The following is a 14,906-nucleotide window of genomic DNA, read 5'->3' on the forward strand; positions in this document are numbered from 1 at the left end:
ATTTTTAGTAGAGACGGGGTTTCACCATGTTGGCCAGGCTGGTCTCAAACTCCTGACCTCAGGTGATCCACCTGCCTTGGCCTCCCAAAGTGCTGGGATTACAGGTGTGAGCCACCACGCCTGGCAAGGTAATATACTACTACTTTCCAAATCTCAGGGGCAGCTGATATCATGCAAAGGGCACCCCCTTGATAGCCTGAAAAGCTCAAATTCCAGTTCTGTTGAAGGCTTGACATAGGGTCTTGGGGATATCACCCAACCTCTTGAGCCTCCATGTATTCATTGTAACTTGACAAGCAGTGCCTCCTTGCAGGATTTGGTGTGAAAACCAAGTGAGATAATTCAGGGAAAGCTCCTAGCCCACAGACGGAGCTCGCTGGCTGGGACTTGTTACTAGCTATGCTCTTCATGGACGTTTCTGCTTTCCTGGGACCATTTGTTCTGGCCGCAAGCCTGGTTGCTTCTACCTTCAGGATATACTGCGAACAGAGCCCGTCCTCACACCTCACACCCCTCACATGCTGTCACTTGGCCCGGCCACTGTGATATCTCTGGGGGTGATTGCTAGAGCTTCCCGCCTGCCCTTCCTGCTCCCACACTTGTCCTCTGGCGTCTTCACACAGATTCTTTCAAATGTGAAAGCTGAGCTAGTTTTCAGCTCCCAGCCCTCCAGTAGCATGGGGTTAGAAGCCCATCTAATGTCTCCCTCCTTGTGCTCCACCAGGCCCTTTGGGATGACCCCTGGCTGCCTCTCACAGTTCCCCCTTCCCTTGCCCCATCTCATCTCCCTCCCTCAGCACACTTCCACCTCAGGACTCTTGCACCTGCTGCTCGTTCAGCCTGGATGCTGTTCCTCCAGAAATCCGCCTGATGCACTCCCTCACTTCTCTCCAGTCTCTGCCTCATTGGCCCTCGGACAGGCTTCCTTGTCCACCTGCCTCACGTAGTGCTCCTGGCAACTCTGCCCCTGACTCTGCTTCACATAATAAAAATCATTTTATCTATTTTGTTTCTTTTTTTTTTTTTTTCAGACGGAGTCTCGCTCTGTCACCCAGGCTGGAGTGCAGTGGTGCGAGTGGCAAGCTCCGCCTCCCGGGTCCATGCCATTCTCCTGCCTCAGCCTCCTGAGTAGCTGAGACTACAGGCGCCCGCCACTGCGCTGGGCTAATTTTTTTGTGTTTTTAGTAGAGACAGGGTTTCACCGTGGTCTCGATCTCCTGACCTCGTAATCCGCACGCCTCGGCCTCCCAAAGTGCTGGGATTACAGGTGTGAGCCACCACACCCGGCTTCTATTTTATGTTTCTTAGATTAGTGTCCTGTCTCTATTTTTGGAGGGCAGAGAGTTGGTCTTTTGTTCACTGCCGTTTCCCAGTGCCTGGCCCACAGCCAGTCCTCAATAAAAATCTGGGGACTGGCTGGGAGTGGTGGCTCACAACTGTAATCCCAGCACTTTGGGAGGCTGAGGCGGGCAGATCACATGAGATCAGGAGTTTGAGACCATCCTGGGCAACATGGTGAAACCCTGTCACTACCAAAAAATACAAAAATTAGCTGGACACGGTGGCATGCGCCTGTAGTACCAGCTACTTGGGAGGCTGAGGCAGGAGAATCGCTTGAACCTGGGAGGTGGAGATTGCAGTGAGCCGAGATGGCACCACTGCACTCCAGCCTCAGTGACAGAGTGAGACTCTGTCTCAAACAAAACAAAACAAAACAAAACAAAAGATGTGGGGACTGACAGAATGAATTGTGTGACTCAGACACAACAAGGCCATCACCTCGTACTTACTAATCATCGCCACCACTATGTCCATGAGGTCATGGGACTTTCACATCTGCCCACTTCCCCAGCATGACGCTCTGTTATTCGTCTCTGTATCCCAGGGCTTAGCACGTAGCAAGTGCTTGAAAAATACCCTCTGGCCTGGATTCACGCCAGCTCTGCCCACCCTCCAACACGGTACATTTTCATTTTCTTCCTTGAGGTGACTGGTGGTCAAAGAGGTAAAATGATGTGTCCAAGGCACGTAGCATTCCTGTGCACTCTCTCAGGGACCGGGACGCAGGTCTCCAACCTCTGACTGTGACCCCACACCTTTGTCCTCACCTTACTGCCTGTCCTGCCCTCATGGCTTGATGCCAGGACCTGCTTCTTTTTGAAGATGGCCACAATAAGAGTATTTACACCATGGAAATTGGCGAACATGAAAATTGGCATATCAGCCCCTCTGACCTGTCATCCCCCAACAAAGAGCTAGTTGTTCCATTTTTACCAGCACCTCACTGGACAGGGAGCCTGGCATTCTGGGGAGACTGAGGGAAGCCATCTTAGCTCACATAGCCCTGTCTCGATCTTACAACCAGACCACAAGCTCCTCGAGGGTGGCCAAGATGCCTTATCCATCTCTTTTCCCCACTCCTGTCCTCACTCTCTGTCCTGGGCTGGCTGCCAGCTAGATTTGGGCCTAGGGAAACACTGAGCTGCTTCAGGTTGAAGGCCAAGGTAGGGGTGAGGGCATCTTCCTACTGGTACTGCTGGCCTGCCCTGGCCTCTGCCTGGCCACCGTATTCCCGCTCTTACTGCCTGGGGGAGCTGAGCACTGACATGCTAGAGCCATTTCCATCTCTGAACTGTTCTTCTCACCCTCTTCTCTCTATGATTCTCAGATTTCTCATCTTTGCCATTATCATGTCTCACTTTCTTTTTTTCTAGGAATAAAAACAAAAGTTAATTTTTGATGAGCACTTACCATGTGCTTTCTTTTTATTGGCTCATGTAATCCTTATACCAGCTCCATTGTACAGAATGAGAAAAGAGAGGCACAGAGAGGTTCAGCAACTTGCCCAAAATCACACAACTGGTAAATAGGGAAGCCAGAGCTCAGTCTAGATGATCCGAGACCTCTCTGGAAAGCAGCAATGAGCACATCAGACTTAGAATTGTAAAACATGGGTTTGAATACAGGCTCTGTCACCTCCTGTGACTTTGCTGTCTAGGTCTCAGCTTCCTTCCTCATTCACAAGGTGGGACGATGAACATGCACCCCATCCATTCATAGGGTGATTTCAAAGTCAAATTATGTAACAGGCGTAAAAGGATATTGAAAATGGGAAAGTGGGTTGGACGCGGTGGCTCATGCCTGTAATCTCAGCACTTTGGGAGGCTGAGGCAGGCAGATCACTTGAGGCCAGAAATTTGAGACCAGCCCGGCTAACATGGCGAAACCCCTTCTCTACTAAATATACAAAAATTAGCCAGGCTGGTGCATGCCTGTAATCCCAGCTATTTAGGAGTTTGAGGCAGGAGAATCACTTGAACTGGGGAGGCAGAGTTTGCAGTGAGCCAAGATCATGCCACTGCACTCCAGCCTGGGCGACAGAGCAAGACTCCATCTCAAAAATTTAAAAAAAAAAAAAAAGAAAAGAAAAAAAGAAAGAAAGAAAAGAAAATGGTAAAGTGCTCAGCAAATGAGTGGATTATTAGTATATAGTTCTGTTTTCCAATTTTGATTTCCTCTCTTGCCTCTCAGAAGAATTCTTTGTCTGCTTCTGTTGTACCAGCATGCACAGTGCCCAGCAAGCTCCCAGATGCAGAGGCGATAAGGCAGTGTTGACTTCTCTTCCTGTGTTCTCTGCTGGGCTCTAATTTCTCTGATTTTTTTTTTTTTTTTTTTTTTTTGAGATGGAGTCTCGCTCTGTCGCCCAGGCTGGAGTGCAATGGCACAGTCTCGGCTCACTGCAACCTCTGCCTCCTAGGTTCAAGTGATTCTTCCACCTCAGCCTCCCAGGTAGCTGGGATTACAGGCGCATGCCACCACGCCCAGCTAATTTTTGTGTTTTTGTAGAGACGGGGGTCTCACCATGTTGGCCAGCCTGGTCTCGAACTCCTGAGCTCAGGTGATCCTCCCGCCTTGGCCTCCCAAAGTGCTGGGATTACAAGCGTGAGCCACCGTGCCTGGCTCTAATTTCTCAAGTCTTTCAAGGAGACTCAATTCACCTCTCCTTTTCTCTTTCCATCATCAAGCCCAGACTCAGAGAGTGGGTGGGTTCACCCCAGCAGGCTCCTAGTGCTCAGACCAATACCAGTACTGCCACTCCTTGAATGGAGTCAGTATGTGAATACATCTTAGACGTTTTAATGAAAGCCAGTTGGAAGTTATGCTTCACTTTCTAGAAACAGGCTTGAGTAAACTTTTTAGAAACATATTTATTTTTGTGGAGCAAGGCAATATATCCTGGTCTGACTTTATTTTTAAAATTATTCTGGGGGGGGGGTGTGGGTAAGGGGAGGGAGAGCATTAGGACAAATAGCTAATGTATACAGGGCTTAAAACCTAGATGACGGGTTGATAGGTGCAGCAAACCACCATGGCACATGCATACCTACGTAACAAACCTGCACACTCTGCACATGTATCCCGGAACTTAAAGTAAAATAAATAAACTCATAAATACATAAATAAATAAAATTATTTTAATATACAATAATCCCTTGCTATCCATGGGAGATTGGTTCTGGGAACCGCCCCCCCTCCACCGCAGATACCAAAATCTTCAGATGCTCAAGTCCCTGATATAAAATGGTACCATATTTGCATGTAACCTATGCCCATCCTTCCACATACTTTAAATCGGGGGGGGGGTCCCCAAACCCCAGACCGTGGACCAGTACCAGCCTATACCTGTCAGGAACAGAGCCACACAGCAGGAGGCAAGCATCTGGCAAGCTAGCATGACCGTATGAGCTCCCCCTCCTGTCAGATCAGCAGCGGCATTAGATTCTCAGAGGCGCGCAAACCCTATTGCAAACTGAGCATTCGAGGGGTCTAGGCTGCGCGCTCTTTATGAGACTATAACACCTGATGATCTGAGGTGGAACAGTTTTATGCCCCTGTCCATGGAAAAATTGTCTTCCACAAAACCAGTCCCTGGTGTCAAAAAGTTTGGAGATTGCTGCTTTAAATCATCTCTAGATTATTTATAATGTCTAATATACTGTAAAAAATATGTAAATAGGCTGGGCATGGTGGCTCACACCTGTAATCCTAGCATTTTGGGAGGCCGAGGTGGGCGGACCACCTGAGGTCAGGAGTTTGAGACCAGCCTGGCCAACATGGCGAATCCCCGTCTCTACTAAAAATACAAAAATTAGCTCGGTGTGGTGGTGCACTCCTGTAATCCTAGCTACTGGGGAAGCTGAGGCAGGAGAATGGCTTGAACCCAAGACGGGGAGGTTGCAGTGAGCTGAGATCACGCCACTGCACTCCAGGCTGGGTGACAGAGCAAGACGCCATCTCAAAAAAAAAAAAAAATAGCCGGGCGTGGTGGCAGGCACCTGTAATCACAGCTACTCAAGAGGCTGAGGTAGGAGAATCACTTGAACCTGGGAGGCAGAAGTTTCAGTGAGCCAAGATCACACCATTGCACTCCAGCCTGGGTGACAATAGTGAGACTGTCTCAAAAAAAAAAAAAAAGCATATGTATATGTAAATAGTTGTTAGGCTATATTGTTTAGAGAACAATGATTTTTTTTTTTTGAGACAGGGTCTCACACCATCACCCAGGTTGAAGTGCAGTGGCCTAATCTCGGCTCACTGCAGTCTCCATCTTCCAGGCTCAAGTAATTCTCCCACCTCAGTCTCCTGAGTAGCTGGGACTACAGGCACATGCCACCACACTCAGCTAATTTTTTTGTATTTTTGGTAGAGATGGGGTTTTGCCATGTTCCTCAGGCTGGAAGAATAATGATTCTTTTTAAAGTCTATATGTATTCAGTACAGATGCAAACACCCATTTTAAAAAATATTTTTGATTCATGGTTGGTTAAATCCGTGGATATGGAGCCCACAGATATGGAGGGCTGACTGTATTTTATCATGTCATTAGAATACATCACTTTTTTTGAAGCATAATTTAAAATAAAGTGCATAGAACTTAAGTGTATGGATTGATGACTTTTCATGTGTGTTCACCCACATAACCATCAAGATCCAGAATGAAGGCTCAGAAGACGTCCAGGGCCCCGGAGGGCTCCCTTGTGCCCCCTCCCAGTCAGTACCCACCCCGCAGTAGTGATTTAATTTTGGATAGGCAATACATTCACATGGTACAATTCAAAAAGTACAAAAGGTAAACTAGAAAATCTCCCTCCCATCCTGCTGCCAGAGACCCATTTTTTGGAGGGGTGGAGGAGAGACAGGGCCTTGCTCTGTCACCCAAGCTGGAGTGCAGTGACACAATCACGGCTCACTACAGCCTTAATCTCCCCAGCTCAAGTGATCCTCCCACCTCAACCTCCTGAATAGCTGGGACTACAGGCACACTCGGCTGTACCTGGCTAATTGTTTGTATTTTTTGTAGATGCAGAGTCTCACCATGTTGTCCAGGCTAGTCTCGAACTCCTGGGCTCAACCCATCTGCTCAACTCAGCCTCCCGAAGTGTTGAGATTACAGGTGTGAGCCACTGCGTCCAGCCTCAGACACGCATTTTTTCTCCCATGAGAAAATATTACTGGTTTCTTGCAGACGCTTCCAAAGAAAGGAGATAAACACACTTTATATATTATATCATATCATATTATACTATATTAATTTTCTCACCTTTTTACACAAAAGATACATACTAGTCAATTGTGTACTTTTTACTTAACAAAGTAAAAGGAGAAAGAAAGGAGATACACTTTATATATTATATCATATTATACTATATTAATTTTCTCACCTTTTTACACAAAAGATACATACTAGTCAATTGTGTGCTTTTTATTTATCAACTTACAATGCTAGAATCATTTCAATAATTAGCAAATTAATATATTTACCAAAAAGTGCCCCTTACAAAAGAGTTGGTTTATTAAAATTGAAACCTTCATTACCAAACACTTCAATGATGCTTGGCTTTACAGCCCTCTGAAGGTCCTTAGGCAGCAAGCCCTGCTGCTACATCAGAAAATGCAGTTCAATTAGGAAGACGTGATTCATGTTAACTTTTCAGCAGCCCTCCCAATAAACCGTGCTGTGAGATTCTGCCGTCTTGATATTACCTCTTCCTTTATAGCTCTTATCAATAATAACCACACGGATTTATATTAGCAATAACTCATGAGCTCTAAAGAACATGTGTAAGACACACACAAAAATGTGACTGAAATTTGAAGCATAAATTGTGGAATTTCTCAAAGGCCTGAATTATTGGAGCTTATTAGGTTGAGGTGAATCAAAGTGGAAAGAACTATTTTGCCCTTTTAGATGTATTAAGCAGTTTTCCTGGGAAATTGGTCAAGAGAACCCACTGGTGTTGTGTGAACTTCTTGGGAAGAGCAGGTCTGGCCCTGCCAGAAGGCAGCTGAGAGAGTTGGGCTGGGCTGAGTTCCATGAAACAGAGTAGGGGCTAGTTAGGAGTGGGAAGGCTAGCAGGATGATGCAAATTCAAATTCCCAGGTACATCAGCAAGGCCAGAGGGTATAAACAGAGCCCCAAACCAGAGCCACAGCCAGTGGGCAGGGCTCTGGAGCTGGATTGGCTGAGAATGGGCTTAGGTGCAAGTTGGGAGACACTGGATCATCGCCAAGAATAAGGGCAAAGTCTGGCCGAGCGCAGTGGCTCACACCTGTAATCCTAGCACTTTGGGAGGCCGAGGCGGGCAGATCACGAGGGCAAGAGTTCGAGACCAGCCTGGCCAACAGGGCAACATGGTGAAACCTCGTCTCTACTAAAAATACAAAAATTAGCCGGGCGTGGTGGCACATGCCTGTAGTCCCAGCTACTCAGGAGGCTGAGGCAGTAGAATTGCTTGAACCCAGGAGGCGGAGGTTGCAGGGAGCCGAGACTGCACCACTGCACCCCAGCCTGGGCGACAGAGCGAGACTCCATCTCAAAAAAAAAAAAAAAAAAAGAATAAGGGCAGGGCAAAGTCCACTAGTCTCTGGGAGAGTGTGTGGGGCACGCTGACTCAGTATGGGAACAGATACATATGGGCTTTGCAAAGGGTCCGCATGGAGAATTGTAACAATAATAGCCCCAAACAGAATCAAGTTCCCTGTGTCCATGCTCTTTTGCAATGTAACTTTGTTGCTTCCACTACCACAAGGTGGAATCTATTTCACTACCCCTTGAATCTGAGTTGGTCTTGTGACTTGCTGTGACCAATAGGATGTGGCAGAAGTGATGCTGAGCAGGCCGGGCATGGTGGCTAATGCCTGAAATCCCAGCACTTTGGGAGGCAGAGGTGGGTGGATCGCTTGAGGCCAAGAGTTTGAGATCAGCCTGGGAAATGGTAAAACCCAGTCTCTACAAAAAAAATTTTTTTTAATTTAGCCAGGCATGGTGGTATGCACCTGTAGTCCCAGCTACTCTGGAGGCTGAGGTGGGAGGATCACTTGAGCCCAGGGGGCCAAGGTTGCAGTAAGCTATGATCACGCCATTGCACTCCAGCCTTGGTGACAGAGTGAGACTCCATCTCAAAAAAAAAAAAAAAAGTGATGCTGGGCAGCTTCTGAGGCTGGGCTTCTGCTTTTGTGCTTTTGGAGTGCTTTCATAATTACGTGAGGAACCTGGCCTGAAAGACCACAGGAATAGAGAGGCCCAGGCACCCCAGCCAGTCTAGACCACCTAACCCAGCAAAGCCATTAGCAGACTGTTGCTGTGTGAATGAAAACAGCAGAGGAACCATCTAGCCAACCCACAGAATTGCAAGAATAATAAACAGCTGTTCTAAGTCACTAAGTTTAGGGATGGTTTGTTACACAGCATTACATAACTGATACATCCATCTACACTATCAGCGTACCACTCAGGTCAACAAAGGGTATCTCATGTTGTGCAAACTCAGAATTGAGACCTAAATTGGAAGATTTTATGTGTTAATAATTATATTCTCCAGAACCCTTTCACATGTTCCTTTTATTTTTCTGAGGCAGGGTCTTGCTCTGCAGCCCAGGCTGGAGTATACTGGCATGATCGTGGCTCACTGAAGCCTTGACCCTCTGGGATCAAGTAATCCTTCCACCTCAGTCTCCTGAGTAGCTGGGACCACAGAAACATGCCACCATGCGTGGGTAATTTTTGTTTGTTTGTTTGTTTTGAGATGGAGTCTCTCTCTTTCGCCCAGGCTGGAGTGCAGTGGCACAATCTCGGCTCACTGCAAGCTCCGCCTCCCGGGTTCACGTCTTTCTCCTGCCTCAACCTCCTGAGTAGCTGGGACTACAGGCGCCCGCCACTGCGCCTGGCTAATTTTTTTTTTTTTTTGTATTTTTTTAGTAGAGACGGGGTTTCACCGTGTTAGCCAGGATGGTCTCGATCTCCTTATCTAGTGATCCACCTGCCTCGGCCTCCCAAAGTGCTGGGATTACAGGCGTGAGCCACCGCGCCCGGCCATGACTGGCTAATTTTTTAAATTTTTTGTAGAGATGGGATTGCACCATGTTGCCCAGGCTGTTCTCAAATTCCTGGGCTCAAGCAATCCACTTGCTTCGGCCTTGAAAAGTGCTAGGATTACAGGCATGAGCCACCACGCTCAGCTCCACAGGTTCTATCTAATTTGTCATGACAACCCATTGAGAAAGAGGAAAAGGAAATGTGGTATCTCTCCATTAAACAGATAAGAAAACTGAGGCTCAGAGAGATATGTGGCTGTCCCAAGATTACTCAGCAAATCAATAAAGGTGCTGTTATAGACTGAACTGTGTCCCCCCAAAATTTATATGATGAAGCCCTAGCCCCCAATGTGATTATATTTGGAGATAGGACCTTTAAAGAGGTAATTAAGATTAAAGGAGGTCATAAGGGCCTTAATCCAACGTGACTGGTATCATAAGTAAAAGAAGAGACAGGCCGGGTATGGTGGCTCACGCCTGTAATCCCAGCAATTTGGGAGGCTAAGGCGGGAGGATCGCCTGAGGTCAGGAGTTTGTGACCAGACTGGCCAACATGGTGAAACCCTGTCTCTACTAAAAATACAAAAATTAGCTGGGCGTGGTTGTGGGCACCTGTAATCCCAGCTACTCAGGAGGCTGAGGCAGGAGAATCACTTGAACCCAGAAGTGGAGGTTGCAGTGAGCTGAGATCGTGCCACTGCACTCCAGCCTGGACAACAAGAGTGAAACTCTGTCTTAAAAAAAAGAAAAAAAAAGAAAAAGAAGAGACATCAGGGATGCGTGTGCAGAGGAAAGGCAGCAGTGAGAAGGCGGCCATCTGCAAGTCAAGGAAAGAGGCCTCAGGAGAAAAAAACCTGTGATACTTTGATCTTAGACTTGCAGCCTCCAGAACTATGAGACAATAAATTTCTGTTGTTTAAGCGACCCAGTTTGTGGTATTTTCTTATGGCAGAAACTAATATAGCAACTAAACTAGCAAACTAATATAGATACTGCTACTCAAATTTAGCTCTTATGCTTTCTTAGAAGGAATTTTCTTAAAACAATGACATACCATTTCTTGCATATCAAATTGGCAGAGATTTTTAATTAAAAGATAAACTTAGTGCTAGTAAGGATACGGAGAAATTGACTTTCTCAATCACCAGGGGTTGGAATCTAAATTAGTACAACTTTCTAAAGGAGATTTGGCAATACATATAGAAAGTCTTTAAAATCTACTTACTAACATATGGTAATAGCAAAATATTGGAAATAACCTATGGCAGACTGTATTTTCTAAAGATGGAAGCACTGATATATCCCATTTCCCATGCTCTTCTTGTAATGCGATGTTAGCATCCTCCTTTGAGAGGTAGGGTCAATTCCCTCTGCTTGAACCTGGGCAAACCTTTGTAGTTGCCATAACCAATAGAATGTAGTGGAAGCAAAGGTGTGTGGCTTCCAAGGCTCGGTTATAAAAGGCATCACAGCTTCTGCCTCAGCTTCCTGGACAGCTTCCAGAGGACACTCGAGCAGCTCTGTGGAGAGATCCATGCAGAGAGGAACTGAGGCCCCCACCTACAGCCAGCACCAGCTTTCCAGCTGTATGAGTGAGTAACTCTAGACATAGATTTTCTTGAGCCCAGTATGGTGGCTCATGCCTATAATCCCAGCACTTTGAGAGGCCAAGGTAGGGGATTGCTTGAGCCCAGGAGTTTGAAACCAGCCTGAGAAAAACAGTGAGACTCCTATTGCTACAAAAAATTGAAAAATTAGCTAGGCCTGGTGGCACACACCTGTGGTCCCAGCTACTTAGGAGGCTGAGGTGGGAGGATCACTTGAGCCCAGTTCGAGACTAGCCTGAGCAACATACTAAGACCTCATCTCCAAAAACAGTAATAATAAATTTTTTTAGAAAGAAAGAAGTAGATCTTCTAGTCCCAGTTGAGCCTTCAGATACCTTCAGCCTCAATTTGCATCTGACTACAGCCACATGAAAGACCCCAAGTGAGCACTGCCCAGATGAATCCTTCTCAAATTTCTGACCAGCAAAAAACTGTATGAGACAATAATTTTTTATTGTTTTTCTAAGCCACTGAACTTCTGGATAATATGTTATACAGTCATATATAACTAATACGTAACCATCAATAAGGGACTACGTCTATCCAACAGGGGACTACTTAAATATATTATGGTAGATGCATATAATAAAATATTATGTAGTACTGACTTGGAAAACTCTACAAGATAATTTCTTAAGTGAAAAAATGCAAAGTGCAGAATAGTACAGAGGATACTGCTGTCTTAGTTCATTTTGTGTTGCTATAACAGAATACCACAGACTGGGTAATTTATAAAGAAAATACATGTATTTGGCTCATAGTTCTGGAGGCTGGGAAATCCAAGAGCATGTGGAGGCTGGGAAATCCAAGAGCATGATGGTGGCATCTGGTGACGGCCTTCGTGCTGCATCATCCCATGGCAGAAAGTGGAAGGGCAAGAGCAAGAGAGCAAAAGGGAGCCAGACTCACTTTTTTCTTTCTTTTTTGGGACAGAATCTCGCTCTGTCACCCAGGCTGGAGTGCAGTGGTGTGATCTCAGCTCACTGCAACCTCCACCTCCCGGGTTCTAGCAATTCTCCTGCCTCAGCCTCCTGAGTAGCTGGGATTACAGGCACGTGCCACCATGCCCGGCTAATGTTTTTTTTGTATTTTTAGTAGAGATGGGGTTTCACTGTGTTAGTCAGGATGGTCTTGATCTCCTGACCTCGTGATCCGCCCACCTCGGCCTCCCAAAGTGCTGGGATTACAGGCATGATCCACTGCCCCCGGCCCCAGACTCACTTTTATAATATGCCCATTCTTAAAATAACTAACCCATTCCCACAGTAATTGCATTATCCTGGCTCTGCCCTCAGGACCTAATCACCTCTCATTAGGCCTCGCTTCCCAACACTGTTGCATTGGAGATTGAGTTTCCAACACATGAACTTTGGTGGACACATTCAAACCATAGCAACTACCATTTGTGGAAAAAAAAAAAAAATAGCTGGGCACAGTGGCTTATGCCTGTAATCCCAGCATTTGGGGAGGCTGAAGCAGGAGGATCACTTGAGGCCAAGAGTTCGAAATCAGCCTGGGAAACATAGCAAGACCTCATCTCTATGAAAAATACAAAAATTAACTGGATGTTGTCGCATGTGTGCCTGTAGTCACAGCTGCTGGGGAGGCTGAGGCAGGAGAATCACTGGACCCCAGGAGTTCAAGGTTGCAGTGAGCTATGATAACATCACTGCACTCCAGCCTGGGCAACATAGAGAGACCTCGTTTCTAATAAAAATTAAAACAAAACAAAACAAACAAAGCAGCCTGTCATAGTGGCATATGCCTATAGTCCCAGCTACTTGGGAGACTGAGGCAGGCGGATCACTGAAGCCCAGGAGTTTGAATTGCAGTGAGCTACAATTGCACCACTGCACTCCAGCCTGGGCGACAGAACAAGACCCTGTCTCTGAATATATATATATATATAAAATATATAAATATATTTTATATATATTATATATAATATATATTTTTATATTATATATATATACACACACAGAGGTATATATGTACATATGCATAGAGATAATACACATATATTTTGTAATGTGTATATATACACCATATATATTATCTATTCAAAAGTAAATAAAGTTGAACATTTTAAAATAATGCTTTGCGGCGCTGCGGCAGTCCAGATCAAAAATGGCGGCAGTTGGTGTGTCCTCGGTTTCTCGGCTGCTGGGTCGGTCCCGCCCACAGCTGGGGCGGCCTATGTCGAGTGGCGCCCATGGCGAAGAGGGCTCAGCTCGCATGTGGAAGACCCTCACCTTCTTCGTCGCGCTCCCCGGGGTGGCAGTCAGCATGCTGAATGTGTACCTGAAGTCGCACCACGGAGAGCACGAGAGACCCGAGTTCATCGCCTACCCTCATCTCCGCATCAGGACCAAGCCGTTTCCCTGGGGAGATGGTAACCATACTTTATTCCATAACCCTCATGTGAATCCACTTCCAACTGGCTACGAAGATGAATAAAGAGAATCTGGACCACTACCCGGGCACCAGGGACCACAGCACTGGTTTGGACCATTACTCTGCACATGGACCAGAAAAAGTATATGGGACCTTAAGCTCACCTTCTTTACTTGTATCAAATGATGACTGGTATACTGGTCTCCCATCCCTTTGCTTGTGGCAGGAGATGGCTTAAATAAATAACTTAAACTTAAAAAATAAAATAAAATAAAATAAAATAATGCTTTGTCTTTAACTCAGAAGTTTCGCTTCTACGAATTTATCCTTAGTAAATGATCATGGCAAAGATTTAGCTTAAAGGATGTTATCACAGCTTCATCTGATATTGTGAAAAAGGTAAAACAACCCAATTATTCAACAATAGGAAATTTGTTGAATAGCTTATGCCATTCTCGTACTCGGCCACCGTCTTAAATGGCCTCTTAGAAAATGATCCCATGCCCTGGGAAGTGATCATGATATACTAATTGATAAGAAGTTATGACATGGCACCGTGTAATCTTATCTTTCAAGTCAATTTAATTATATAAGTGTAGATTGAGATGTAGATTAAAACACAGGGAGAGATGAAGATAGATACAGAAACCAAAATGTTAACACTGATCTCTGGGAGGTCCAATTACTGTTGATTTTGTTTTCTTCTTTTTCACCTGTGTTTTTCAACAATAAATGTGCTACTTTGTAAAAACACAAATGCCACAAATTTGTCTCCTTTTTTTGTGAAGGATTCCTAGATGATTCTATAAATAGTAGCTCCAGATACAGAATTTGAAACTTTGTTTTTAAAGAGAACAGAGTTTTCAAAGTCAAAGATTACCAGACATACATCGTTGGTTAGAGAGAGCTGCCAGGCCTGTTCTAAGAAGTCCTATCATGTTGGTGACAACACTGACCCCCTCCCAGTCCAGCTGGCCAGTGGTGGCCATGTCCAGAGGGGACATCCTGAGTGCAGGCTGTGTCCCTAAACTACCTCTAATCAAAACTAGTAGGCATGGGAGGCACCAGAATTTCCATAGGCTGATCTTGGGACCAGTGTACAATCTGCACTTCCAAAGCCAGCCCACTGTTTGTACTTACATCATAGCTTAAAAAGTGGGCTGGGGCCAGCTGGGTGCAGTGGCTCACACCTGTAATCTCAGTACTTTGGAAGGCTGAGGCAGGAGGATCACTTGAGGGCAGGAGGATTACTTGAGGTTAGGAATTCGAGATCAGCCTGGGCAATATAGTGAGACCCCCTCTCTAAAACATTCTTTTGAAGCTAGCCAGGTGTGGTGGCTTGTGCCTGTACTCTCAACTACTGTGGAGGCTGAGGTGGGAGGATGGTTTGAGCCCAGGAGTTTGAGGCTGCAGTGAGCTATGATGGTGCCACGGCACTGCAGCCTGGACAACACAGCAAGACCCCATCTCAAAAAAAAACATAAGTGTTACAAGTTTAATTCTATGCCCCCAAAACTCCTATATTGAAGT

The 14,906-nt window shown here is 45.8% G+C and overlaps 1 protein-coding gene across 1 annotated transcript; it reads left to right on the forward strand.

Annotated features, from left to right (window-relative positions):
* Positions 1-13,090: 13,090 nt before the first annotated feature.
* On the forward strand, positions 13,091-13,646 carry LOC101133285 (cytochrome c oxidase subunit 6A1, mitochondrial). Its single transcript, XM_019028909.4, has one exon. The coding sequence runs from the start codon at positions 13,110-13,112 to the stop codon at positions 13,437-13,439; it is 330 nt and encodes a 109-aa protein (XP_018884454.1). The 5' UTR covers positions 13,091-13,109; the 3' UTR covers positions 13,440-13,646.
* The last annotated feature ends 1,260 nt before the right edge of the window (positions 13,647-14,906 follow it).

This window comes from Gorilla gorilla, chromosome 5, assembly GCF_029281585.2.
Source record: "Gorilla gorilla gorilla isolate KB3781 chromosome 5, NHGRI_mGorGor1-v2.1_pri, whole genome shotgun sequence".
Lineage (NCBI taxonomy): Eukaryota > Metazoa > Chordata > Mammalia > Primates > Hominidae > Gorilla > Gorilla gorilla.

Excerpts from the sequence above, each read along its gene's own strand:
- LOC101133285 (XM_019028909.4), top strand. The coding sequence starts at position 13,110 with ATGGCGGCAGTTGGTGTGTCCTCGGTTTCTCGGCTGCTGGGTCGGTCC.